General features: G+C 35.8%; 1 protein-coding gene across 2 annotated transcripts in view; it reads right to left on the reverse strand.

Moving 5' to 3' along the window:
* Positions 1-26,168, reverse strand: part of LOC110464564 — a 133,565-nt gene that overhangs the window by 90,270 nt on the left and 17,127 nt on the right. For both annotated transcript variants that reach the window (XM_021519837.1, XM_021519836.1), the window contains exon 2: positions 5,598-5,678. In XM_021519837.1, the coding sequence (XP_021375512.1) occupies positions 5,598-5,678 (81 nt within the window). The remainder of the gene's footprint in view (positions 1-5,597; positions 5,679-26,168) is intronic.

Consider the following 26,168-nt stretch of genomic DNA (forward strand, 5'->3'; position numbering starts at 1 on the left):
TATGACCACTTTTGGCCCTGCTCCTCCACACACAAGAGGGTTACAGACCCTTAACTAGTCCCCTAAGTTAAAGATCTTACCACCAAAACTTAATTGAAATCTGCTCAGTAGTTTGGGAGATGTCGATCAAAACACCAAAGCATGTTCTCCTTGTCCTTCTTTGTAATAGGTGAGCCAGAAATTTCACCTATCTTATATTCAAGATACCACTATTGGAACAGACTGTCAAAAGATGTTTTTTCCTTTGTGTACTGTATATTTCTTGTATACAATGTGTCATAAAATTCGCCTTTTGAACATGTATAGAAATCCATGGGTCCCTTGGGTGAACACCTTCAGGAATATTTAAATCAAAATATCTCTACCGGTCATTTCTTGTTTCAAAATCAATGTGCTCAAGCTTTAAACAGAAATTTTAATCAGCACATATCTATAAAACTAATTCAAATATATTTAGAATCTTTTTTTTAATCAAACCAAAATCTAGGTAATGTTTATTGTCATGGGAACGGTACTGTGTGAGGCTGTGAGTACAACAAGTGTATTACGATCACTGGCTCCAGCCAGACCCCTATATAACAACACAGCACACATATAGAAACTTGATGAGTGAGTGTGTTTAGATCTAATTTGCTGATTGAAAGAAAGAAGAAATTGTTTGTGATGCATTCATAGCGTAACACACTGACATCCTTTCAACCAGCAAATTTACAATGAAGCATCTCCGCTACCAAATCTAAAACAATCATATTAAATGTCAATGACTACACAGGTTATCTGTTGAATAAATTCTGTTTTTACTGTTTTCACAGATGACATAACATTTAATGGGATAATATCTAATGAAATAGTGATAATAAAATTGTGTCCTATTTTCTGTCGACAAAGCAAGCCTTGAATTACAATGAACCCATTTGTTTGTCCTCAATGTTTTGTTTGTCAGAACAATTTTTATTCTACTAGATGATCTTCCTGACTTTTACCCTATGACTTTTGACCTCCTCTTGACCTATAGCTATGACCCTTTCACAGTCACAACAAATGAAGAGATCTAGAGGATGTAGGTTCTACCATTGTTCTATAGTCATGGTACTGACTACTCATGTATAAGGTTAAGGGTACAACTGCATCAGTTCTGCTAGCTTACAGTTACTTCTCCTGCCAAAATTTTCAATTATAGTAAGGAATGGCACTACATATATATATATATGTTCCATTAAACTAAATCCCTGAATTTGTTCTAAATTTTGCTTTTAAATACTTATTTCAAACAAATGAAATTCTGTAAAATATGTCGCAAAATGAAATTCATATGGAACATTTCTGTGAAAAAGAACAAATAATTCACAATAGTGAAAACAGTCAATATATATTTTAGCTTGACAGTACTCTATACCTTATCTTACAAAAAGAGGATTGGATATTTGGTGAGCTGCTTCATCCAAACTTCCACAGACCAGCTAGAGCTGTAACGGAGATCAACGCTTCTGATAAGTTCTACTAACTTGTCAGTCGCCTTTTTTCAGGGTCCAAAATTGACTGACAATTTCTGGCAGTGGGTAATCCAGTTTTCCGTTATCTATGATATAATTTCCTGTCTATCACAGCCCCTCGCCAGACTCGTCTGGTATAACTTGTAACACAATTTCCGCACAAAAAGTGCCATACAAAGATTAATCTCTATCATATTTCTTCACCAGATACGATAGTTCCATACAATTCTTGTAAAAGATTCCAAAAGCAATAAGTAGACAATTAAAAAATGTATTGTTATCTTCCTGAACCACTTTGTGATGTAGCCATTCACACTTATGTAATGATCTTGTAAGGGACACCTGGCCTGCAGGGTTTCATGAAAGTAATTAACTTGAAGAATGTTTTCAATTTACAAAATAAGATTTGGGCAAAAGCAGCTAACAATCTTTTTTTGAAATTGAATTCAGAAAACTAAATACATTTTCTCTACGGTTATTATTATATCCATTGTTCAAATCAAATGAGAGATTTGGATTACATTAACGATAATTTCTAAGGAATGTTTGTTATGTACATCATAATGTGTACACGACCTAGTGTTGTTTCAACTTTGATAATTGAGTAAAACATGAGGCTAATTGGATAGAGGTGAAGGCAGTACACTCATATGATAAAACTTTCCAAGTGAATTGCAGTTGTAAGGTGCATCCTTGATGTGTACATGTACTTAGAATCATCCAGTATGAATGCTTCTCACAAAGGTCGTTAACACAGGTACATTTTGGTACACTTTTAACTCATTTACCCCTACATGTCTAAACTGGACCTGCACAGTCATTGATTTGGTAAGGTTCAAATCTGACTTTCGGGGTAAATGAGTTAAACCCACCACATACCAGGTGACAAGCTCGGTCAAAACAGGAATGCATTTCCACCCTATACTTCACAGGTGTATTCCGTTTTTGCTAGGGAAAAGATAAACCTGTCTTGATCTACATAGAAACAGCTAACACAAGCTTTCCTTCTGAAAACTTCAACAATTAAAAATGTCATCAAACAAAATTACTTTATGCAGCTACGATGTGCAAATAGGATGGTAACCAAAGACTTCCCGATATCTTGAACATATCAATCTAAGATTTTTTAAATCAGCATCAATCAAATTCAATTTCAAACTAAATTTTGTAAACATCAGCTCAATAAAATGATTCGATGGATTAGAGTATTTTTTCTTAGAAGAAAACAAATAAAATGGAAGATGTAAAAGAAGTCATTAGATGATCGATTGACTCTGCAAGATCCCAGCCCTCCGTACAGTACAGTACCTCCTCAGCTTCCCTATCCTTACTCAAACAGATATGGATGACCTAAATAAAAGCACCTCGACCTTGATAAAACAATGAAACAATAGAAAGCTATAGACTTCAACTGATGTCCACTATGATGTGTTAAACTTTGGCATTAACTGTGGACCCATGTCAATTTGAAGTTATGGGAGGTGAGCAGTTTAAAGGCGTTGTGGGACCTTTAAATCAGAGGTTATAGCTTATCTCCCTTGTTCTCTTCTGGGTAATTACTTCATCAATATTGGCAGACAGACAGAATATACCAAAGGTCAACCATCCAAATAGCTCAATACTGTCCAAAATACTGTCCTGAGGTATACCATATATATTCTAATGTAGACCCAACATAACTGGTATTCCTATGATAGGCTTAATTGCATGCTGTTGTTGCTTCTGAGCTGTTGCTTTTTTTAAAATTAAATCTGCATGATGACAAAATGTTTTATTGCAAAGCTTTAGGCATCATAATACGTTCCCAATCTTTTTCACTTTGATTATCTAACTCACTGAAGCTCTTTTCATAAAAATCATTTGAAAGGAACTCGCTAGTAAGAAATCTGATACATAAAATTACTTTGATATTAAATTGCTTGTAAGAATCAGTCATTGAGCTCTTTACGTAAATTTCTATAACTAGATATATACTGTTAGGGTGATTTTTTGCTGGGTCCTATTATTTTTTTCATCTTTCGTGGTTACACTAAATTAGAAGGAATTTAATCCATCTTTCATATAGCATTATGTGCTATGGCCACTAGACCTAGCATCTGCAAAAAATGTATCCCAAAAAATTAACCTTTGTTAAAATCAGTAAAAATTTGGTGACACAAAGAGAGAAAAAAAAGGGAATTTTTACAGCATGCAGTTTTAAATCATATAAACTGAAAACTTACTTATCTCAGTGCATTAAAAAAAATTGAGGATAATAAAAAATGAAACATTTTATTTTATATTAGCACATTATATATGAATCATAAATTGGTGCACCAATGGGCCACAAAATGTGCAAATAAAAACAAAATTCAGGAAATTGAATTGGAACAATCATAATTTAGAACAACATTTGAAGCATGAAATTGCTAAAATAAGACTATCACTAAAATATATACATTGACAGTATTCCAATATCTAACCAATGTAGTGAGTTGTATGTTGTAGAAGTTTCCCCGTGGCATTGTTCCATGGAATCTTACTTCTGATAGTTCCTACTGGTATGTACCCTGAAGTACATTGGCAAATTTTCCTCTGACAATCATTCTACTTCTTGCTTTTAAAACTAAACATCTCATTTTTAAGTTATCAGTATAACTTTTTTTATCGTTTTCTGGTCGTAATTTCAAAACCTTGCTTTAAAGAAATCCTCCGTGAGTTTCTTGATAAAATATGACATTCTTTCAAATGACTTTTATAGCATTTCCTTCATCAATATGATTGAAAGTTGGAGGAAGACTCAAAAACATATATCTTATTACATATTTTGATATATTGTCTCTGAAAAATGATTTTTTCAGCTAAAAATATTCAAATTGAAAGTTTTAATGAAAATTTGATTCCTCTTTTGATGTTATGTAATATCATGTCTGTGAAACTAAACACAGTTTTCTGATCATGACCTGTTACAAAAATTTGATGATGAATCTGATAGATCGACTTTCAGGTCCCCTCACAAACAAACAAGGGTATTGATCAAGAATCATACAGATCAACTTTCAGGTCCCCTCACAAACACACAAATATTGATGATGAATCTTATAGATTGACTTTCAGGTCCCCTCACAAACACACAAATATTGATCAAGAATCATACAGATCAACTTTCAGGTCACCTCACAAACACACAAGGGTATTGATGATGAATCTTATAGATCAACTTTCAGGTCCCCTCACAAACACACAAATATTGATGATGAATCTAATAATCAACTTTCAGGTTCCCTCACAAACAAGCAAATATTGATGATGAATCTTATAGATCAACTTTCAGGTCACCTCACAAACACACAAGGGTATTGATGATGAATCATACAGATCAACTTTCAGGTTCCCTCATAAACACACAAATATTGATGATGAATCTTATAGATCAACTTTCAGTCCTATCACAAACACACAATGGTATTGATCAACTTTCAGGCATATCATAGCCAGAAATACAATTCACTGCTGCTGTATCTGCTCCCTCAATGTGATCATAAAATACACATTTAAACGCACAAGATGAAATTAATAATGATTTTTTTTTGTCAATTTCACAGAAAGTTGCGTGACATGTATAATGTCTGCAAGACTGTGCCGTCTTCTGGGTGAACCTGATAAACAGTATCTATAAAGAATGATGCACCCTCAAATCAACAATCTAGCTGTGTCTATATATAGCTAACTGATAGTGGGGTAGGAGATCCTCAGCCAGAGGACAGGGTATTATCAGCATGTCACACTGTCTACTGTTACCTCCTATTACATCGCAAACGTGAGGAGAAGCCGCTTTTAATTTGTAATAAAATGTTCTGATATTTTAAAACAGAATTCTGGATCACAGGCCCAAACAGATAGGAAAAGGCTTATCTACCAATGCTATCTAAGATCGATCTAAAAAGGTCATCTCTGAACAATTTAAGGTTACATAAGGTTAGTTAAACAAGGTCATCTAAAGTCAATTAAACAAGGTTATAAATATTTTGGCCACAAACTCTTTTTAATGGTCACTTATTACATTCATGTCCTCTAGTAACTGGGACACATTTTGGCCACAAGTGTTTTTGAATGGTCCCTTACCCTCATGTCCTCTAGGTGACTTTGGACACATTCTGCCCGAGCATTCTGGTCAGCACCTTGGACAGAGAAGCTTCCGATGTACTGAAATATCAATAAAGATTTCAAATTACAAATAGTACTGATTAATATGTATACCCCTAATGAGCTCAAGAGTTATTTCTAAGAAAGTGGATAATTCATAAAATGCACTTACTACTAAATTTCATATATAGTGTGTAATCACCAAATATCAAGGAATACATCGTATTATGCAATAGCTGCAGCTATTGTATACATTTGTTGGACGATCGGTTGGCAGCTGAGAGACCACAGAACGTTTATACAAGCTCAACTAGTGATTGCTTTGTGCCATGCAATATGATGGTGATTGATTGCTTTATCTACTGATCGTATTTTGTTGACAAAAAGTCATACCACAATGGAATTTGTTTGAAAATCTGCATGGGAACACCTATCAGAAATATGATGTATAATAAAACGGTTTGAAAATTTACTCAAACATATCAAATCTGTGAAATAAATCAAAGATTCTAACACATCTTCAAAACAGACCTGAACATTTTTCTATGCAAATATACAGACAGTGATAAACCAGTAAAGGACACAAGATCTGTAACTATCGGAAACGGCAATATCTTTTTAAAACACCAAATTCCCTACAAAACAATCTGATCTTTAAAGGTTGACATCTGTTAACCAACAGAAGGAAAACTGGAAGGGTAGATCTGCTGAGCTAAACTTGAGATGCAAGGTCCAGAGTTTACCCTTAAACTTGACAAAAGCTTGATCAGAACTTAGAAGCAGAGAAGATTTCCCGGGTGATGACTAAAGTCAAGAGAAGATTTCCTGACCTGACTTAATCATGATGGCTATTGAGAGCTTCAAAGGAGAAGCTTTGCTAACTTAAAATAAAATATTATCATAGTTAGAGACATGAGGAGAAGCTTGCTGACCTAACCATAAACCTGATGATGGCTAAAGAAACAAAGGTTTAACTGACCTACACTTAAACACAATGACCGCTTACACTTAAACACAATGACTGCTAGCTAGTGTCCTAGATAGAAGGGATATATAGACCTAGACCAAAAGATGCATGATGATGGGTTAAGTTCAATGATCAGAGAAGAGGTCTACTGACCAGAGAGACTTTTGACCCATGATACATCCAGCTATCTATACCATTGACATTATATATATACCTAATACAACAACTTTGATCTACTCTGTAAACCTATTGACCTGGTCAAAGGGCTATTGATCTTTACAGCATACAATCTTTTCATTGGGCACCAGAGAGTGTTCAGTGTAAAGTGACCCCTTTGGGGTATATCTTTCCCATCTATTGCTTCAAACCTAGCCACCAGACAGAGATCATACATTTTCCCTCTTGGACTCCATCACATATTTACAGCTATCCTTCAGATAAATTTCTTTATAACCCCTAAATTCCTCCTATTCCATCTATTACTTCAGATATTTCATCAGTTACCCCTTCTCATGCCTCTATCCTACATTGTAGCTTCAGATCTTCAGGTAACTACTTGACAGTTACCCCTTCTTGTGCCCCTATCCTACGCCCTAGCTTTAATTTAGACCTAGCTACTGGACAGAGGTATTCCATCTTTTGTCCCCATCCCATCTTCAGCTTTAGACCCAGCAATTTAAAAGGGTTCTCCCTTCTTGTGCCCTTATACAATTTATAGCTTCAGACCTAGCTAAAGTAACCCCTTTTTGTGCCTTTTCCCACCTGTTGCTTCAGACCTAAGAAAGCAGACAGCTTCAGTGTAAAGTTAATTTTGAGATGATATCTCCATACCAAGGGATTACATCTTGTGAATGTCAGACGACTATCTATACTGCCCAACTTTCTCATCCATCTTATTATCTTGACAGATTTAAAGTTTCTTTTTTTCAGATAACTGTTCCTTAAGGATATTATAGTACAGTAAGAGTAATGGGAAGGACAAAAGATCTGTCTTGAATGCTTCCACTGGATGTAGCAAATTTTATATATATGTGACTTTAAAATTAGCAAAACTGCTGTCAAAGGAATGAACGGTACAAGTATTTTCTAAATCCTGTGAGAGCTAAACTCTCATATCTAGGAATGTTGTGAAGATACAGATGTAATAGAGGTGATGATATAGTTTTGAGAAAAAATGTGCCAAAATGTGATAATACAAACTTCTTTGATAGGCCCTGATAAACAATGTGAGGTGAGGTTGTGTTTATTAGGTGAACTCTGCATGGTTGTAAGTGAAGCACATGGCCTGCAATAGGGCTTGATAAAAGTGGGAGGACACATACAGCAATCATTTACATTCCATTATCATTTCACAGTCTCTGTGTCAAGGACCTCTACAACATATATCAAGATCTCTTATACTTCTCTGATCCTCTAAGTGTTTCATCACAGCTAAAAATACCAGACTCCCCAAATAAGGACACTATACTGTTACTTCAAACTGTGTTAAATGAAACAGTAATTTCTTTTGCTGTTTTAAAAATATTTAAAAACCATTTCACTGATACAAAATTTCCCAGTCTGCTATATAGTATGTTAACTTCAGTCAGTTATTTATTACATTATTATTCTTGATTGTATTGTACAAGTGAAAAAGACAAATAAATATAATTTTTAAAAGTATTAAATTTCACAACATAGAATATGTAGTAACATAATTACATCATCATTATACTTTGAAATGAATAAATGTTCATTTTATTTAATGTGATGCATTATTTCTTTTTGAAATCTAATTATAATTACAATTATGACTTTATTACTATTTTTTGTGGCAGTAATTTGTTTAAATCTAATTATTAAACAGCAGTGATTTTTGTACCTTTTTTCCACAGAGGCCTGCCGATTTAGGACCCACAAACAGTATGATTTGGGAAAATAAAGCGATTTTTCATTGAACATTGGGAAAAACAGCAGAAATTATCCAGAGAAATTGACTTCCATATGGCCTTATTTTGGCCGTTAGAGACACAGTACTTTGAATACAACCACCGAGTGTCACTGTTTGACTTACAATACACGACAGACCTGCAAATGACCTTTTTGATACCTTCAATTATCACCAAGATTTCCTTAAACATGCAGGTATCACAAAAAAGTATACCTGTTTAATTCTATAAAACACTGGGTGTTATTTATGTCTGTACACTTTATAGAAAAATTACACAGAAAAATCATCTTAGAAATTATCTGTTTTCAAAATTTCGTAATTTTAACAACTTTTAATACAGTGCCCTTTCTCCACGTAATGTGTATGATGTACTACTGAATTTGTGTAACCTACATCACAGTCTTCAGTCCAATCAAATACAGCCCACACTTCCCATCATACCACAGAACACAAAGTCGCCAATTATTTGAATTTTGTTTGCAAACTGAAAATACTTTTATACAAATTTGATTACCTGCATCAAATTTTAACAGATGTTTATATAATTTCAATCAAGGTATCGGTAATTTCAATTTCAAGAATAGAAAGAATTTACATTGATTTTCTGGTGTGTTTTCGGCAGCAGTACCCCGAGATAATGAACCAGTGGTTGTGACGAAGGGATTGAATGCTGTACAATCTACATTCCACAGAATTTAGAGAAAATTAGATCTACCATTCCATTTAACTTAACAACCAATGTTTGTATGGAATGTTGTACATGAGCGTAAATGAAATTTGTGGGCACATCTTACCCCTGATTAACTGCTGGGTTGGCAGGAGAAGAAAACTAGCTGTCTCACTAATGTGCCAAGCTCCATATTGTGGTATTATAACTACCCTACAAGTCAGATCTAATTTCCACAGCAGGCAGGTTGCATTGGTGCTTCACCCTGTCCTAGAAGCCAATGACAATATCATGATCATCAGCTTCACAAGTAGACTACACTAACAGGTTAAGATACTACATGGATGTATAGAAAATCTATTAATCCTTCGAGGAGTCAGAAAAGGTCAACAATTTAAAATTTATTACAGGAAATGACCAAACCGAGACATGCTATAATTTGTCAAGTTTCTGATCGGGTACAAACCATCTGATCGATCAATGATCCATAATATTATATACTTCAATAGAAGTATTTCTACTAGGACCAAGGTCAAGAGTCCTCAACTAGACGATATACAGGACTGCTGCGATGACATAACTGATAAAGACTAGACAAACAGGGAGTTGCTATAGGGTAGTAGTTATGGAAAAACACATCCAGGAGTTAATTCATTTATAACAAAATGTTTTTGATACATCATACATATATCCCATTTGTCTGCCTTACTTACATGATGTAATTAGCCGACAATATGTTGCTATTTCAATGTGTATTTGCCTGCCAAAACCACAGAGGACTATATATTTACACCGATAAACCACACAGATCAAAGCTACCCAATACCATTTACATCTCTTCAATTAACATTTTAAAAATGTGAAAATGATCTGATATTCAAGCACATTAATTCTACTGTAGATATATGAATCGTACCAATAAAATATTTATACTGCCAGGAATGCAGGGACAGATAACATAGTTAAATACTGCCAATCCTCCCCGTGTGTAAATTAGTGGTGAAATAATGTTGGGATCTTTCCAATTCACATATATATATCTGTTACCAGAAGAATGGTCCTATCATCACCAACACAAAGAACTGGTGCTACCACTCTCCGTTACAATACAATTTGGGCGACTTTCCCCCAACCGTTAATTCAATGAGAAAAGAAGATCAAATACCGTTATTCTTCTTCCAAGCTGATTAGTTTTCTTGACCGATTGAGCGGAACTTTGACCAATTAGAGGTTGACCGACTGGACAGAGACTTTGTCTGACTCCCCATGGCCAGACACTAAACAATGTGCTATACTTCCTTTGTTAGAGTTTGTGTGTTATTGTGTAAACCCATTGATTGGTTAGTCATCTTAGAAGCTGTCCCTAGCCACTTTGTAGTCAGTCAGCCCTATAACAGCTCCTCATACAGAAGCAATCCAGTCACAAGAACCATCCAAGATAGTAAAAAGTTGTTTCTAAATGAGACAAGATTGGAGAAAAAGAATTAAATGATTATGGTGAAACATAAACCTTTCAGCAGGCATTGTATGTAAGCGTGTACAAGAGGCTAGAAAAAAATGTTTATATTCTAAGCAGGAATATGAATTTAATGGGAATACCATTTATACAATAGCATTGTATTTTGTGGGCTATCCATATGCTAAAATAGCAGATTGGGCACTATGCCTCAGACTCAGCAACTATTTTGGCCTATATTGAAGCCATAAAATACAACATTATTGTTTTCATGCTTTTGGCTGTTCTTATGTAGCAGGACAGGATGAATGCACAGCCAAACCCGGGGCTCTACTCTACATAGATGCTCTTTGAGCTACCTAGTTGCCATTGATTGACCCACTCCAGTCTGCTACATTCCTCCCTCCTTTTTCTAAGTCTTCACTAGTACTCCCAAAGACAAAACTAAACCCATGTTTTGGTATTCCCACGCCAAGTGTACAACCAGTACTTGCAATAAAAGTTGGTCACAGGCACCAATTTGTAACAAGAAAGGAAAACTGCATGGCCAGAAACGGGATTTGAACCCAGGACCTCCACAACTCTAGACAGACATGTACACTCTACCAGTTGAGGTACCCAATCACCAGCAATAAACCAAGTCCAGTTCTGGCACACTTAAATAACTCAATATCAACCCAGCAATCATCGCTTCATCAACAACAAAATGTCTGTAGAAAGATTTTGTTAACATGAAGTTTGTGTATAAATTAGACTATAGCAGATCTTATGAAGTACACTCCCGGAAAAGTTTCACTTCCTTGTGTCAATCTGGCAGAACTTGTGCAATTATTAAAGTATTTACGGTAACTTAAGAAATTCAACAGGTGACTACCATAAAGGTGGTTTTATCCCTTCAGGCCATGTTCTGGTAAACTGAATAAAATGTGTGGGCTATATCTCATCCAGCTCATGGCCTACACATACAGAAATATATAGGTCACTATGCCTTGAATACAAAATAGGAAATGCACAATGTCAAATATAAAATTATTGAAAACCAATATAATACGTGATTTTGTATATCATTTGAAGTGTCATACCATGTTTCCAGTTAAAAAACTTACTTTTGAAATTGCAAAGTTTGATTTTTACTTCCCTTCATATTTTTTTTACTTAAGCGATGATTTTTTTAAAAAATATTTTACCTACAGCTACACACATAGTTTATTCTCTAGCAACTATATAAGAATTTCCATGATTGGACAGCAATCCTGGCTTCATGGGATAGAATATTGTATAGAATATATATAATTGTATAACCTATTTGCATTCATACCAGTATGAACATTGAAAAATACTGTTCAATACATTATTTACATTGTAAATTTCATAGTTATTAGAGATTAAATATAAGTATTTCCCTATACTTTGATGTTGAAGTGTCTGTTTCAACAGTCCTAGAAAAGCTTAACATCACCAAAATGTTTACTTCTATCGGCTGTCTCGCATTATTTGAGGCTGGAGAAGCTTCAAAATGACACTGATCAAATTGTGTTCATAGGGCAATTTCTTTTGGTAATGAGGAACTTGTCGTTGAAATGTAAATATAGATATGTGCACTAATAGAAATGTAAATATAGATATGTGAACTAATAGAAATGTAAATTTAGATATGTACACTAATAGAAATGTAAATATAGATATGTGCACTAATAGAAATATAAATATAGATATGTGCACTAACAGAAATGTAAATTTAGATATGTGCACTAATAGAAATGTAAATATAGATATGTGCACTAATAGAAATGTCAAACGTATCCCATACATCACCAAGTGAGATATTTATATGTATTACATTTTTTTTGGTTACATTTCCCTGACAAAATGCAACAGTAAAAACATTAAATTGTGTTGTTACATATGAACACCAATATCTGCAAATACAGATATTCATACCAATCCCACCTAGAGAACCCTAGGGGATGGCGAAAATGTTGGTGTTTTCTGGGTTTATGAAATTATATTATATACCTGACCTTTGAAATGTTTTCATGAAATATGTACAAATGTGATATAGAATACAAATTAAATAAAAAAAAAAAGAAAAATCAAATAAATGTATAAAATTTCCCAATCATTATAACCTTTAGTATCATGTCTTCTCCACTGTGGCTACCGTGGCTGTACAGAGATTGTCTGTTACAAGGCTACCTCGAGCTCCGGTTTCACCCATCCATCATACCATCTCCAACACATCAATATTTATTATGCCTTTATAATCACAGAGTTGCGGAATTCTACTGTTTATTTTGTAACTCCATCCATAATACATCTCCCCCAGTCTGTTTCTCTATTCCATGTTTAAATCTGACAGGGCAAGATTTATAGATTTGTATATTATGGCTATAAAAATACCCATTATGTTGTGAAATCACCAGTATGAATCCTTGCATGTTCAGAAATAAATGTAATCTCAACTAGAAAGCTACAGTCAACTGATCTGTGTCTCTCTGATGTTGGAGAACGATGAACACCTGTTTTATCAAAATGTTATGTTTTTCTTAACACCATTAATGACCAATGTGTAGTGAAGAATCACATCGTTTAGTATTAAGTAGGCAGCTCAGGTTATCTCCCCTAGATGTCCAACTCTTGATTCTTCATAGAGTTTTTAAAGTTTCTGGGAATTCTTTAAGGAAGCTGGGAAGGCAAAATTGTTTTAACAGTTATTGAAATTTAAAAAAAATATTCAGCAATTCAACATATGATTATTTGTTTTAAATATGTTTATTTGTTTATTCATTTACAGATTTTGGAACAGCATGCCATTTTTTCCTCTTTTTTTTGTTGGTGGTAGGGTAGGGTGTCTGGCCTTTTTGTCAAATAAAAATAATCCATGCATGGCTAACATAATAGAATTGGACATATAATCATTGTATTGATATCAGAACGGCTGACGTCAGACAAGACATTTACATGTAGAAGATTTAAATGTGTTTGAGCCTACATTATACATAATGGTACCATCATCAGGAAGCAGACTGATAAATCATCTAGCTTCATATTTGATGGAATTTCCCTTCAGCTCATGCATTCGGTAGAGTGATGGACTGGTCACTGGTTCGATCTTGGTGGAAGCACACTAAGTATCTCTCTTTCCTGTTAGATATAAAGTCTACTGTCCTCTATGGGAATGTACTAGAATGCTTTCGTCAAAACCCATATCAAGACATTAGTGGCCTCTTTGATTTATGAGACACCCCTGGGTAAAATAAATACAATAAAAACATGGTTATTGCGGTGTTATCATTAACATCCTAATGTAGTGTACACTATCATCTGGTGCTGACTGGCTTGTTATGTGAGCATTGGTAACAGACAGGAAATGCATGTTTCTGTACCCTTTACAGACAGTGGCAGGTGACCTACATAAAAAACAAATACAGAACTCCCTGAAGGACAATCCAACTATCAACATGTAAAATCTTAATTCAATTGGTTCTCATTATCTTTCTACATTGTTAGGCGCAGTACTGTAGCTGAGTAATGGATCTGACAGAGTCTGATCAAGTACTCAATACTGGATCTGACTGAGAATTGGATTTGATCTAGGTACTGGATCTGAGTTTTTACAGACATTTGTACATACAGTTTCATTGGGTACTTGGTTGGATCCAATACCAGATCCAACTAAATAGATCCGAGTCTGACTGAAGACATTTTGTATTGAACCGCGCTGTGCACATGTAGTGTGTATCATACAAAGTATGTTAGTTATGCAAGATCACATCCTGCTTAGACAATGCATGGAAACTACCAAAACACATGTACATTGTAAAGAGGCAAAGCACTGCAAGCAAACCAGTCTCCGTCCACCAAAAACTTTGGTATAAAAACAAAGAAAAATGGCAATAACTCTGGCATGAGACCCAATTTCAATAGGTAACACCTGCCATAAGGTCCTTGCATACAAAACTTGGCAACCTTAGGTAACTGAATAATATGAGATATGCCCCTGGATAAGTTAATCAAGGCGAGCAAAGGGCCATAACTCCATAAAATAAGGCGACAGACCATATTTTGGTACAAGACACTCTGACATTCTGCAATCCCCTGGAAGTTTTCACGTACCAAATTTAGCAATTGTAGGTGACATTCACATACAACTTCGGCATTTATCAGATATTCCCATGACAAAGTGAACAACTGGCCACCGTTCTGTAAAGAATGAGCCAAGAGACCAGACCGCAGTATGCGACACTCTGTCATCCCTAGGGGTACTCTACTCAGACTCATTAGCTGGGTTTAACATAGCTCACGGTGATAAGGAAAGAAAAAGAAAATGTGCTATTAACAAACTAGATAATAAAAGCATCAGTAAACAGAAACCTTACACCAAGTGTAAATCATGTAAAATCATCATTCTACAACAAGCCAGGGAAAACATGGAGGCTCCTAGCTACACACCAAACTATAAATCAAGAGGAAATAGATCTTCAAAATAGGCCTCAAGTCTGCATGGAAACAATCCAATTTTAAGCATTGATCAATTTTCTACATGTGGTGGCTGTTAAGTTATAATTTGAGCCCATTAAATTGAGGTTGATTAGCTAACCTTACACAGTTTATTATGTCTGAGATGACTTTTGGAAATAAACCTGTCTGATTCTGGTACAGACTGTACACCAGCTGTCCTTTAATACAACCACAAGTATTCAGACCAGCTAGATGTAAAACATAATCTTTACATTATGTTTACATTACATGCTCACTAGAAACCAAACAAATGAAATGTTTGCCATAGTGAAAAAAACAAAAATGTCACATGACTTCGGTAATTACCAAACTTCAAGAAAAAAACTTGTCACTGTGAAGCTTGAAACTCTTCTCCAAGTAATATGCTTTATCTGCCTTTGAATCAATCCCTCAATTGACAACAGATTTCTTGAGAGCTGTTTCATCATTTTTGTTTCCTTGACGATACACACACAGTCATTACCGGAACATACATTTATTTCCTTCACAGAGGCTAATTTTGCTTAACTTTTTGTTTTGGAATCTTTTTATTCAGTTTTACTGCTTAGTTTTGTTTCATCAGATGACTGCTGCGTGGCTCTTCAGATTTAAGAAATGTTATACCTGACAGAATAATCATATACACAGACTGCTTTACTAAGAATCTTAGATTCCTTCAACTTCACACAGAAATAATTGTGAACGCCATTGCTTTACTTTTCTTCCAAAATGAACAATCTGGAGACTGCTGCCAAGTATTGATTCAACCGAAATTTGGCCAAAATCAAATAAACAGAAAACTGGTAACCTTTGGATGATATCATTAAAGTAAAATATGATTGATCACTTTAATTGTTGATAGTTACCAAACACTTGTTTAAAAACAAAATATCCAGGTTCTATCAAAGTGCCCTGGCAATATATAACGCATGATGAAACCAAAGGAGTACGTTGGCTGTTATTGACAATAATACAATACACACAAAAACATCCTATCGTGGCATGGGCAATTAGTAGAAACAAGTTTTTTTTTCAATCAAAATATTATGTATCCATCACTTAGACATACCCCGGTAAACACATGTAATAATCATCGCTTGTATTTAACTTTCATTAATTAAGCAATTCTTTCTGAGATTCCTTGGTAGCTACACAGTCTAAATAAAGTACCATAATTAAAGCACCCATAAAGGGAGGTATGTGGGTGAAAAGGGTGATTACTAGACATGTACAATTGTACATTACGTTGACAATTTAAGCCTTTGAAGTAGGGTGTCAGCAATTATTGGAATGCAGGAAATTAATAGAACCAAATGTCCCTACCAGTAATCAGTGAGCAAGATAGCAATGAAATACTGATTGGCCTCCAAGAGAATCCATGGAAATGAAGTCTGTATATTGGAATAGGGTCTCATGCTTTATGTTAAACACATATATATCTACAGTACCCATAATCTAGGGAAACATGTACCATCTGTACCATGGGCAAGAACATTTCCTTACCACATAGTGAGAAAGTTTAAATAAAATTTCATAACTATTACTTTGGTATGCTGTCGTTAAATCTCAAAACGAAATCTGAAGATACTGGTTGAATAACAGATATATATGAGTACTGTATTTATCCTACAATAAGCTCAGGGGGATCAACAGATCATCTCAGTCTCAGGAGGATCAACACTTCATCTCTGTCTCAGGGGGATCAATACATCATCTCTGTCTCAGGGGATCAACACATCATCTCTGTCTCAGGGGGATCAACACATCATATCTGTCTCAGGGGATCAACACTTCATCTCTGTCTCATGGGGATCAACACATCTGTCTCAGGGGGATCAACACATCATCTCTGTCTCAGGGGATCAACACATCATATCTGTCTCAGGGGGAACAACAGATCATATCTGTCTCAGGGGGATCAACACATCATCTCTGTCTCAGGGGGATCAACACATCATGTCTGTCTCAGGGGGATCAACACATCATCTCTGTCTCATGGGGATCAACACATCATCTCTGTCTCAGGGGATCAACACATCATATCTGTCTCAGGGGGATCAACACATCATGTCTGTCTCATGGGGATCAACACATCATCTCAGTCTCAGGGGGATCAATACATCATGTCTGTCTCAGGGGGATCAACACTTCATCTCTGTCTCAGGGGGCTCAACACATCATCTCTGTCTCATGGGGATCAACACATTATCTCTGTCTCAGGGGATCAACACATCATGTCTGTCTCAGGGGGATCAACACTTCATCTCTGTCTCAGGGGGATCAACACTTCATCTCTGTCTCAGGGGGCTCAACACATCATCTCTGTCTCAGGGGGATGAACACATCATCTCAGTCTCAGGAGGATCAACACTTCATCTCTGTCTCAGGGGGCTCAACACATCATCTCTGTCTCAGGGGGATCAACCCATCATCTCTGTCTCATGGGGATCAACACATTATCTCTGTCTCAGGGGATCAACACATCATGTCTGTCTCAGGGGGATCAACACTTCATCTCTGTCTCAGGGGGATCAACACATCATGTCTGTCTCAGGGGGATCAACACATCATGTCTGTCTCAGGGGGATCAACACATCATCTCTGTCTCAGTGGGATCAACACATCATCTCAGTCTCAGGAGGATCAACACTTCATCTCTGTCTCAGGGGGCTCAACACATCATCTCTGTCTCATGGGGATCAACACATTATCTCTGTCTCAGGGGATCAACACATCATGTCTGTCTCAGGGGGATCAACACTTCATCTCTGTCTCAGGGGGCTCAACACATCATCTCTGTCTCATGGGGATCAACACATTATCTCTGTCTCAGGGGATCAACACATCATGTCTGTCTCAGGGGGATCAACACATCATGTCTGTCTCAGGGGGATCAACACTTCATCTCTGTCTCAGGGGGATCAACACATCATCTCTGTCTCAGGGGGATCAACACATCATCTCAGTCTCAGGAGGATCAACACTTCATCTCTGTCTCAGGGGATCAACATATCATCTAAGTCTCAAAGTAGGGGTTTGGTTTATAAGCGGATAATGAAATAACATTTATTACCATTTCTACTGAACTGCAAATGATATGGAAGGGCTGAAGAACAGGCATGGGATTATTGTCCGATAATTACGGTAAATATTATTAGGTTTATTACAGAAGCTTAGTTTGATCATTAACAGATACACAGACCCGAGTCCTTCTCCTACAACACTTATATCCAAAAATCTCTGTGATTTAATGGTTACAGTGCAGTATACAGGGTGCCAAAAAACGATGCATATATATCTGCTGATAAGGGGAATCCCAAATCAGGCAAATGCTCACTGCTGAATGTTTTGGAGTACATAGGAGTACGACTTTCATCCTGTTTTGATCTACTTTAACAGTACAAGTCTAAACTATATAGCTGTCTGTTGTTGGATCTTCCTTGTTATATATGAGTACAGGATCCCTTCAGTGTGTATACCCAACATACAATTTGTTATAAAGTCATTGTAATATTATCAACATTATGCAAAATTTTAAAAACAAAAGGGGATTTGTTATCAGAAAATGACATCAACAGCTGATATTACCTCCAATATTTCAGTTTTAATTACATCTGTGCCCTAGCCACTTATAATTCATAGTTAATGTGCATGTGGCTGGATTGTGAAGTAAATTTAGCTCAATTTCTAAGACAAACAGAGAAATAAGTAAAAAAAACACCACTAGATATAACAAAGACTAGAGGTCTATATATGGACTTATTTATTTATTATCTACTATATATATAGATATATATTTGTGACGTAAAAATCACATTAGTGGTGGCCAGATTAATGAGGTTTGAGTACATGTTCGTGTTGAGACATTAAAATAATAATAAAATGTCATTATCGCCAAAGGAAAAAGGCATTTCATTTTCTTCGTGTATGGATATGGCTGCTTTGGTAGCTCCATACCAGACAAATACATATCTAAAGCATAAACATTCTTGAAAGTTACTGTTTCTCTGCTATTCCAGAGCTCCCAACCAGGACATGTGGTAATTTATACCAAAAGGCTGCTTTGTTAGCAATTTCCACATAATAGAGAACCTAATCACGTTCAACACATCCGCGGGCTGGGTGCTTTAAATGAAGGCTCTAATTACACCAATTTGATGCTGATTGTGTATATCCTATTCATCTCATTACTTGATTGGTCTCGAAAAAATAAGTAATTCCACAAACCAAAATTAAACTTAAATGTGAATTACTTGTTACTTGTTAAATCAGATGGACCAGACTGGCATTTATCATTTAGAATTATAAACTGCAGACAAATGTTATAAATTGTACCAGTCACCAATTATCAACCCCGAGTTAGATATGTTACATGTTATATTCATTTTTGCTGAAAGTCAACCAGTTTAGGTGTAACCTTAGACAAATATTTGTGATTAAGTCTAAAGTTTCATAGTTTGTTATTGATCATACAGGAGAAAGAGAAATGCAACGGCTAAAACCGAGGTTCGAATTCAGGACCTTCCGAATTGTAGATGGACGCTCTAACAAATTGAGCTACCTGGTCACCAATGATCAACCCAGTCCAGTTCCTCTACACATACAAAAAGCAGGCAAGAATTGGTCAGACACCAATCTGTAACAGATCAGGGAATTCAGCAATATGACATCTGTACGAAGATTCAGCCCCAGGACCACCGAATCTCTGGACAGAGGTCTAGGCTTTACCTACTGAGCTACAAGCTGGTCACCATCAGACAGATGGTCTAAATTCTGCACTATCAGCAAGTTTATCAATGGTTCAAATATTATCTGTATATCTAGTACAGACCTGCAGCTAATATTCAATTCATTTATTAACTTTCGGCCTTACGGCCCATCAGTACAAACATATCAATACAATGCATAATATACACAATAACACGGCTCACAATATACAGTGAGAGAGTGGAGTAAATAAATTAGATTCTTAACTTATTAGCTTCAAAAATATATTTACCAAGTTGACATAATTCCTTAGTATTGTTAACACACAATAATTGTATAAATTTAAACATGGATGGCTTTTTCCAGTAGTACTTTTTAATAAGGCGACTTCTTAAGTTTTGGTAGGTTTTACATATCAGAATAAAATGGTATTCATCTTCGACTTCTGTAGCCGAATTACAGTTCGTACAATATCTCTGTTCTCGAATAACGTTGCGATATCTACCGGTCTCGATTGCTAATGAATGTGCAGACATTCGTAACTTTGTTAGACTAATTCTATAATTCTTAGGAATATATTTGGTTAAATAATACTGAATGGAAAAGTGGTCTACGATACACTTGTATAAAAAACACTTAGAGGAAGTCTCTAGTAAACCTCTTAAATGTTGTTGGCCTTGGTCAAAAATTCTTTGACGAATAAGCGGTAAAATTAATTTAACATTAGTCGACGATTGGCTTAACCATACATCACCAAAGCCCAAAGCAAATAATTCATTTTTTACATGGTGTACCCAGTTAAAGCAAGTACATGTAATCTGTTTTGATAAAAAAGAATATGCACAGTTCAGAATACAATTTTTCGAGTCGAGTAACTTAAACCAATACTTAATGATTCTGTATTTTCTGATACATTCTAAAGGCAAGCGACCAAGTTCGAAATATACCATTGCATTACATGTGGATTTTTTAACTTTGAGGAGTCTCTTACAGAAATTCAAGTGCACATTCTCAATGTCTATTCCTTTTATGGATCCCCATACTTCACATGCGTAACTTAATATGCTAATAACATATGTATCGAACAAATGTAACATGGTCTTAAAATTAAGACTAAGATTGGAGCATTTTGATAATAAAGCAAACATAGCTTTACGACCTTGGTCAGCTAATTGTTTCTGAATACTATTGAACTTATTGTTAAACTTAAATTGCACACCTAGGTATGTAAATTGATCAACACAACTAACCGTTTTGCCATTATAAAACCAAATTTCATTATTTCGAACTTTCCCGCCTTTTCGAAAAACCACAATTTTTGTCTTATCAATATTGACAGTTAATTTCCATTTCTCAGAATAACTAGCGAGATTATCCAACAGTTCCTGTAAACCCTCAACCGTCTCCGATAACAACACTAAATCGTCTGCGTATAGCATAAGAAATAAGCTTAATTCTCCAAAGGTATAATAGCTACTACAATTCGAGATAAAAAACGATTCAAAATCATTCACATACATGGAAAAAAGTATCGGAGACAGAATTTCCCCTTGCAATAATCCGATATCATTATCAAAAAAGTCTGATAAGCAGCCTTTGAATTTCACACAAGACCTAACATGATTATATATAGACTTGATGACTTGCAGCAGCTTCCCTCTTACTCCCAACTTCGATAACTTATACCACAAGTTGATCCTATCAACGTAGTCGAACGCCTTTCTAAAATCCACGAAACAACAATATAGACGTTTATTTTCACTAAAAGATTTTGTAATAACTGAATGCAGAGCGAAAACGGCATCAACAGTGCTAAGACCAGGACGAAAACCAAACTGTGCGTCAGTAATAATATCATAAGACTCCGACCATTTTACCAACCTCGTATTCAAAATTGATGTAAACAGTTTGCCTAGACAACTTACCAAACTAATACCTCTAAAATTGTTAGGGTCACTTTTATCTCCTTTCTTATGAACTGGCGTAATAACAGCTATAGACCATTCGGAGGGAAAACATCCAGAATTAAAAATGCCATTAAATAGTACACTCAAAACAGGCAATAGTACATTTTTACCAACTACGAAACATTCATTTAAAATTCCATCAAGTCCATGTGATTTACCCCGTTTCAGGTTACCTATCGCTTTAGCTATCTCATACACCGTAATAGGACAGTCTAATTCATCATAAATTGGAATAGAGTTATCATTGGAATTAAATTCACCTCTATTTTCTGTTACATCTGAATTATTAACATTCTCAGATGACAAAGTCTTAAAATGGTCGTACAAATTATCCATACTCATTTGAGGTCCAGCTGCTTTAGGCGACGAGAATCTCTTATAAAATTGTCTCGGATTATACTTTCTTAGTTGATCAAGCATATCACCTTCATATTTCATGTACATTCTTTTTTTCTTTGCTTCTGCTGCTTTGTACAATCTTTTCTTATTAATTAAATTGTTATGATTCTCTACAGACTTAGAACTATTAAACAAACTCAATGCATTTTTATAATTATTCCATACATGTTTCAAATCGGGGTCAAACCATGGTTTGTCCTCGGATATACCTGTATCATACCTAACTTGTTTATTTACCTGGTCTCGCCCCATTGCTCCCGCACGCTTGTCGTTCCTGTGTGTACTCGGTCGCGAGAGAAAGGGGTCCATTGCTCGAAGCAATACGTTTGAAAATCGCGTAACGCAATCATCCATATCATTTTGGGTAACATCTTCCGATAGTATAACCGACTCGTTAATATCGTTTTGATTCGTTGAGAGTACATCTAAAAAGCTTACCTTGCCTTCGTCATTCCATCGATAAGTAGGTCGCTCGTTACCTGTCGGTTCACACACGTGTGTATCATCATTATCGACCAATGAAAAACGCGTTCGTATTTGCACGTGCAGTGGGGCGTGGTCAGATAACACATTGAAATTGCCAACAATAAACTGTTTAACACAATACAATAAACATGGACTCGCAATCAAATAATCAATAACACTCATTCCATTATGGCCACAATATGTATAGTCATTTGAATACTTATTTAAATCTCTTCCGTTATAGATACGCAAACAACTCGCCTTACATAATTCTATAAGTCGGTTTCCAAAATGATTTACCACTGTGTCGGGGTTAACCCTATCAGTATAATAATCATCAGAGACATATGAAAACAAATCAGAAAGCTGACATTTAACACTGTCGTGAATAATATCATATTTTACATAATCACATACATTACTGGTACGACTGTTAAAATCTCCCAACAACATAATATCACCCTTTCGGGAATATTGACTTATACCATATTCCAATTCAAAAAATAAATCACAGTTATACTGGTTATAGAATTGGGAATTGGAAGGTGGAATATAGACACATGCCAGGTACACATCATTTCCTTGACCAATAAGACTTTTATCAATTTTTAGCCAAACTATAGAGTCACATATAATTTCACAAACTGAAATATATTTAGTTAAATTTGATTTAATCATAATTAACATGCCACCTCCTTGGGAATGTGTAGTACGTTTTCTAGGTATTACATAGGTAGAGTAACCTTCAATATCAACTTGGTAGTCATTTGTTATCCAACATTCTGTCAAAAATACAAGATTATATGTTTTAATAAAATTTTGAAATTGTTTAGATTTTAATTTATTGTCCAATCCACCATTAATGTTCCATGACAGTACATTTAGAGTATTTGAAATACTCTCATTCTCATCACTGTCCTAATTTGTACTGGACTGACGTCCTCGGCCTTTAGGCTTGTCCCGTCCCGTGGGGGTCCCCTTCCCGGCCGCGGCCGCGGCCGCGGAAAGGTCCGGTACTGGTCCATCATACACTTTATCATTTATAAAAAGTTTATCCCTAATAATCACCGCCTTTTTGTTCTCGTTTCTCGCTTTCTTACACACTGGCCATAGCCTCTTCCGCGCATCCTGAACCTCTTTCGGAAACTGGTCGGAAATAAAAATATCTGTCCCTTTTAGTTTCTTTGCATTACGTTTTACAAGCTCCTTTTGTTGGTACATATTAAATTTGGCTACGATGGGCCTAGTCTTCCCCTCCTTCTTCTCCCCTATCCGGTGTGCCCTGTCGATGATCACATTTTCACTTATACCGAGTTTGTCATGCGCGATCCAATTTACATTGGCAATGCAGTCTTCAGTCGGTACTCTCACTTCAACACCACTTTCGTTTACTACTGTGTCAAAGTCGGGCGTGGCCTTTTCTTCTACCCCGAAAAATAAGAGATTGTCCCTCATGGACCTACACTTCAAATCTAGTATGTCGTCGGCAGCACGATTGATACTGGCCCTAATACCACTCATATCAGGGGCTAAATTTTCCTCAAATTTCTTATTTAGGAATTCCTGAGATTTCTCGACTTCCGCAACCCGGGATCTCAAATGTTTCACATCATTGTTTAACTCAAGAATACCCCGTTCGATGGTGTCTAATTTAGTAAGTTTGCTGGTCAACGCGTCGACTTTTGATATTAGACACTTGGCCCATGCCGGTGGTGTGTCCGATGAATTAGGTTGAATACCCATGGGTGGGGGGCCCGAAGGGGGGGATGACATACTCATCTGGTACGGAAAATTGTAATAATTACTGGCTGGCATCTGAGGCTGGCCATTGCCTGGAGACTGGTTTGGCCAGTTCTGTGGCTGGTAATTGTGCATACCTTGCTGTGAGGCCATTATATCATACAGTTCAGGCGGTACACTATTACTGGTATTGTTAATTGATTTCACGGGTGAATGGGCATCGCTCACCTTCGCAGCCTTTTTGCTGTTTTCTCCCCGTTTCTTCTTCTTGGGCGGCATACGGGACAAACAACGACCTTACCGGCACCCACACGATCATATCCATCCGTCACAAGTACATTTTGATCACATTTCATCTGATATCAGACCACAATATTCAAACATTTTGACGGCGCTCAAAGCCCGCGTCCATTACGAGCCGTGCCTCGTTCTCACCTAATATAAACCTGTTAACATTGACAATATCCCTGTTTCGTAACCTTTTGTTGTAAATTGTTTATATGTCCTGTAAATGCCGAAGTGAAGTAGCCAATGGAGAATTGAAATGTTGTTAAGTTTAAGGTGTTGACCTTACCTGTACTACATCAGACAGTTTAACTTACCTGTACTACATCAGACAGTTGAACTTACCTGTACTACATCAGACAGTTGAACTTACCTGTACTGCATGTACATCAGACAGTTGAACTTACCTGTACTAGATCAGACAGTTGAACTTACCTGTACTACATCAGACAGTTGAACTTACCTGTACTACATCAGACAGTTGAACTTACTTGTACTACATCAGACAGTTGAACTTACCTGTACTACATGTACATCAGACAGTTGAATGGTTTACCTATGTCCTTGTATTACTAGTACAGTCAAACTTTGATGTTTTGAACTTTGTGGGACAATCCAAAAAAAATCAAAACATTAGGACTTTGACTCACAAATTTTAAACATCAAAATCCTGTAAATAAGACAGAATGTGATTGTTTAAATATGTGACGAAACACAGGCTAAGAAAGTTCATTTTGAATAGAAATATTGGATTTCTTATTAAATTCAACAGTCAATTAAATTTCCGAAGCCTGTACTGTTAAAATAACCACAGGACATTTTAATGTTCTAGTACAGGTGATTATTTTCAATGTTTTCATAATGAATGGGCCTTGATTTTACTTCAAAACAGCTAGAAGTTTTACTTATAAAAGTTTGATTCATGCAAAGAATATAATTAGTGTTATATAAGGGGAAATTTATTGACTTTGCCGTAAGTTTGACACCTCGAGAAATCTGAATCTTCTAAGTTCAATTTACGAAAGTATGAGCACGACTGAGGCATATCAATTAGCCCTTTGGATGGAATCTTTAATTTATTTCTGCTAATCGATCAATCATACAAGACAGCCCCAATTTTCAACTAGTAACCAGCTGTTGATCATGAACATCAAAGGGAACACCTGTTTCCCAAACACAGTAACCTTTACCTTTAAATAACAACAATAGGCTTGTAATAAGACAGGTAAAATTATGTAACAGCAATATCTAGGTCATAACCTGAAATTAAAATATTCCGAATTCTAGACAGATTTTATACAAATTAACTTGGTCATTAATTATTTTTAAAGCTTTCATCAGCTTGTAAATTTCTTATAACATTAAAATTTCCCCTTTAGTTTTGTATTTCTTACATTGAACAGTAATTTATTTAGAAATTAAGTATTGAAAATCTATGTACTGTGTCATCATGTTACAAACTAATCA

The sequence above is a fragment of the Mizuhopecten yessoensis genome, unplaced genomic scaffold, assembly GCF_002113885.1.
Source record: "Mizuhopecten yessoensis strain PY_sf001 unplaced genomic scaffold, ASM211388v2 scaffold11009, whole genome shotgun sequence".
Lineage (NCBI taxonomy): Eukaryota > Metazoa > Mollusca > Bivalvia > Pectinida > Pectinidae > Mizuhopecten > Mizuhopecten yessoensis.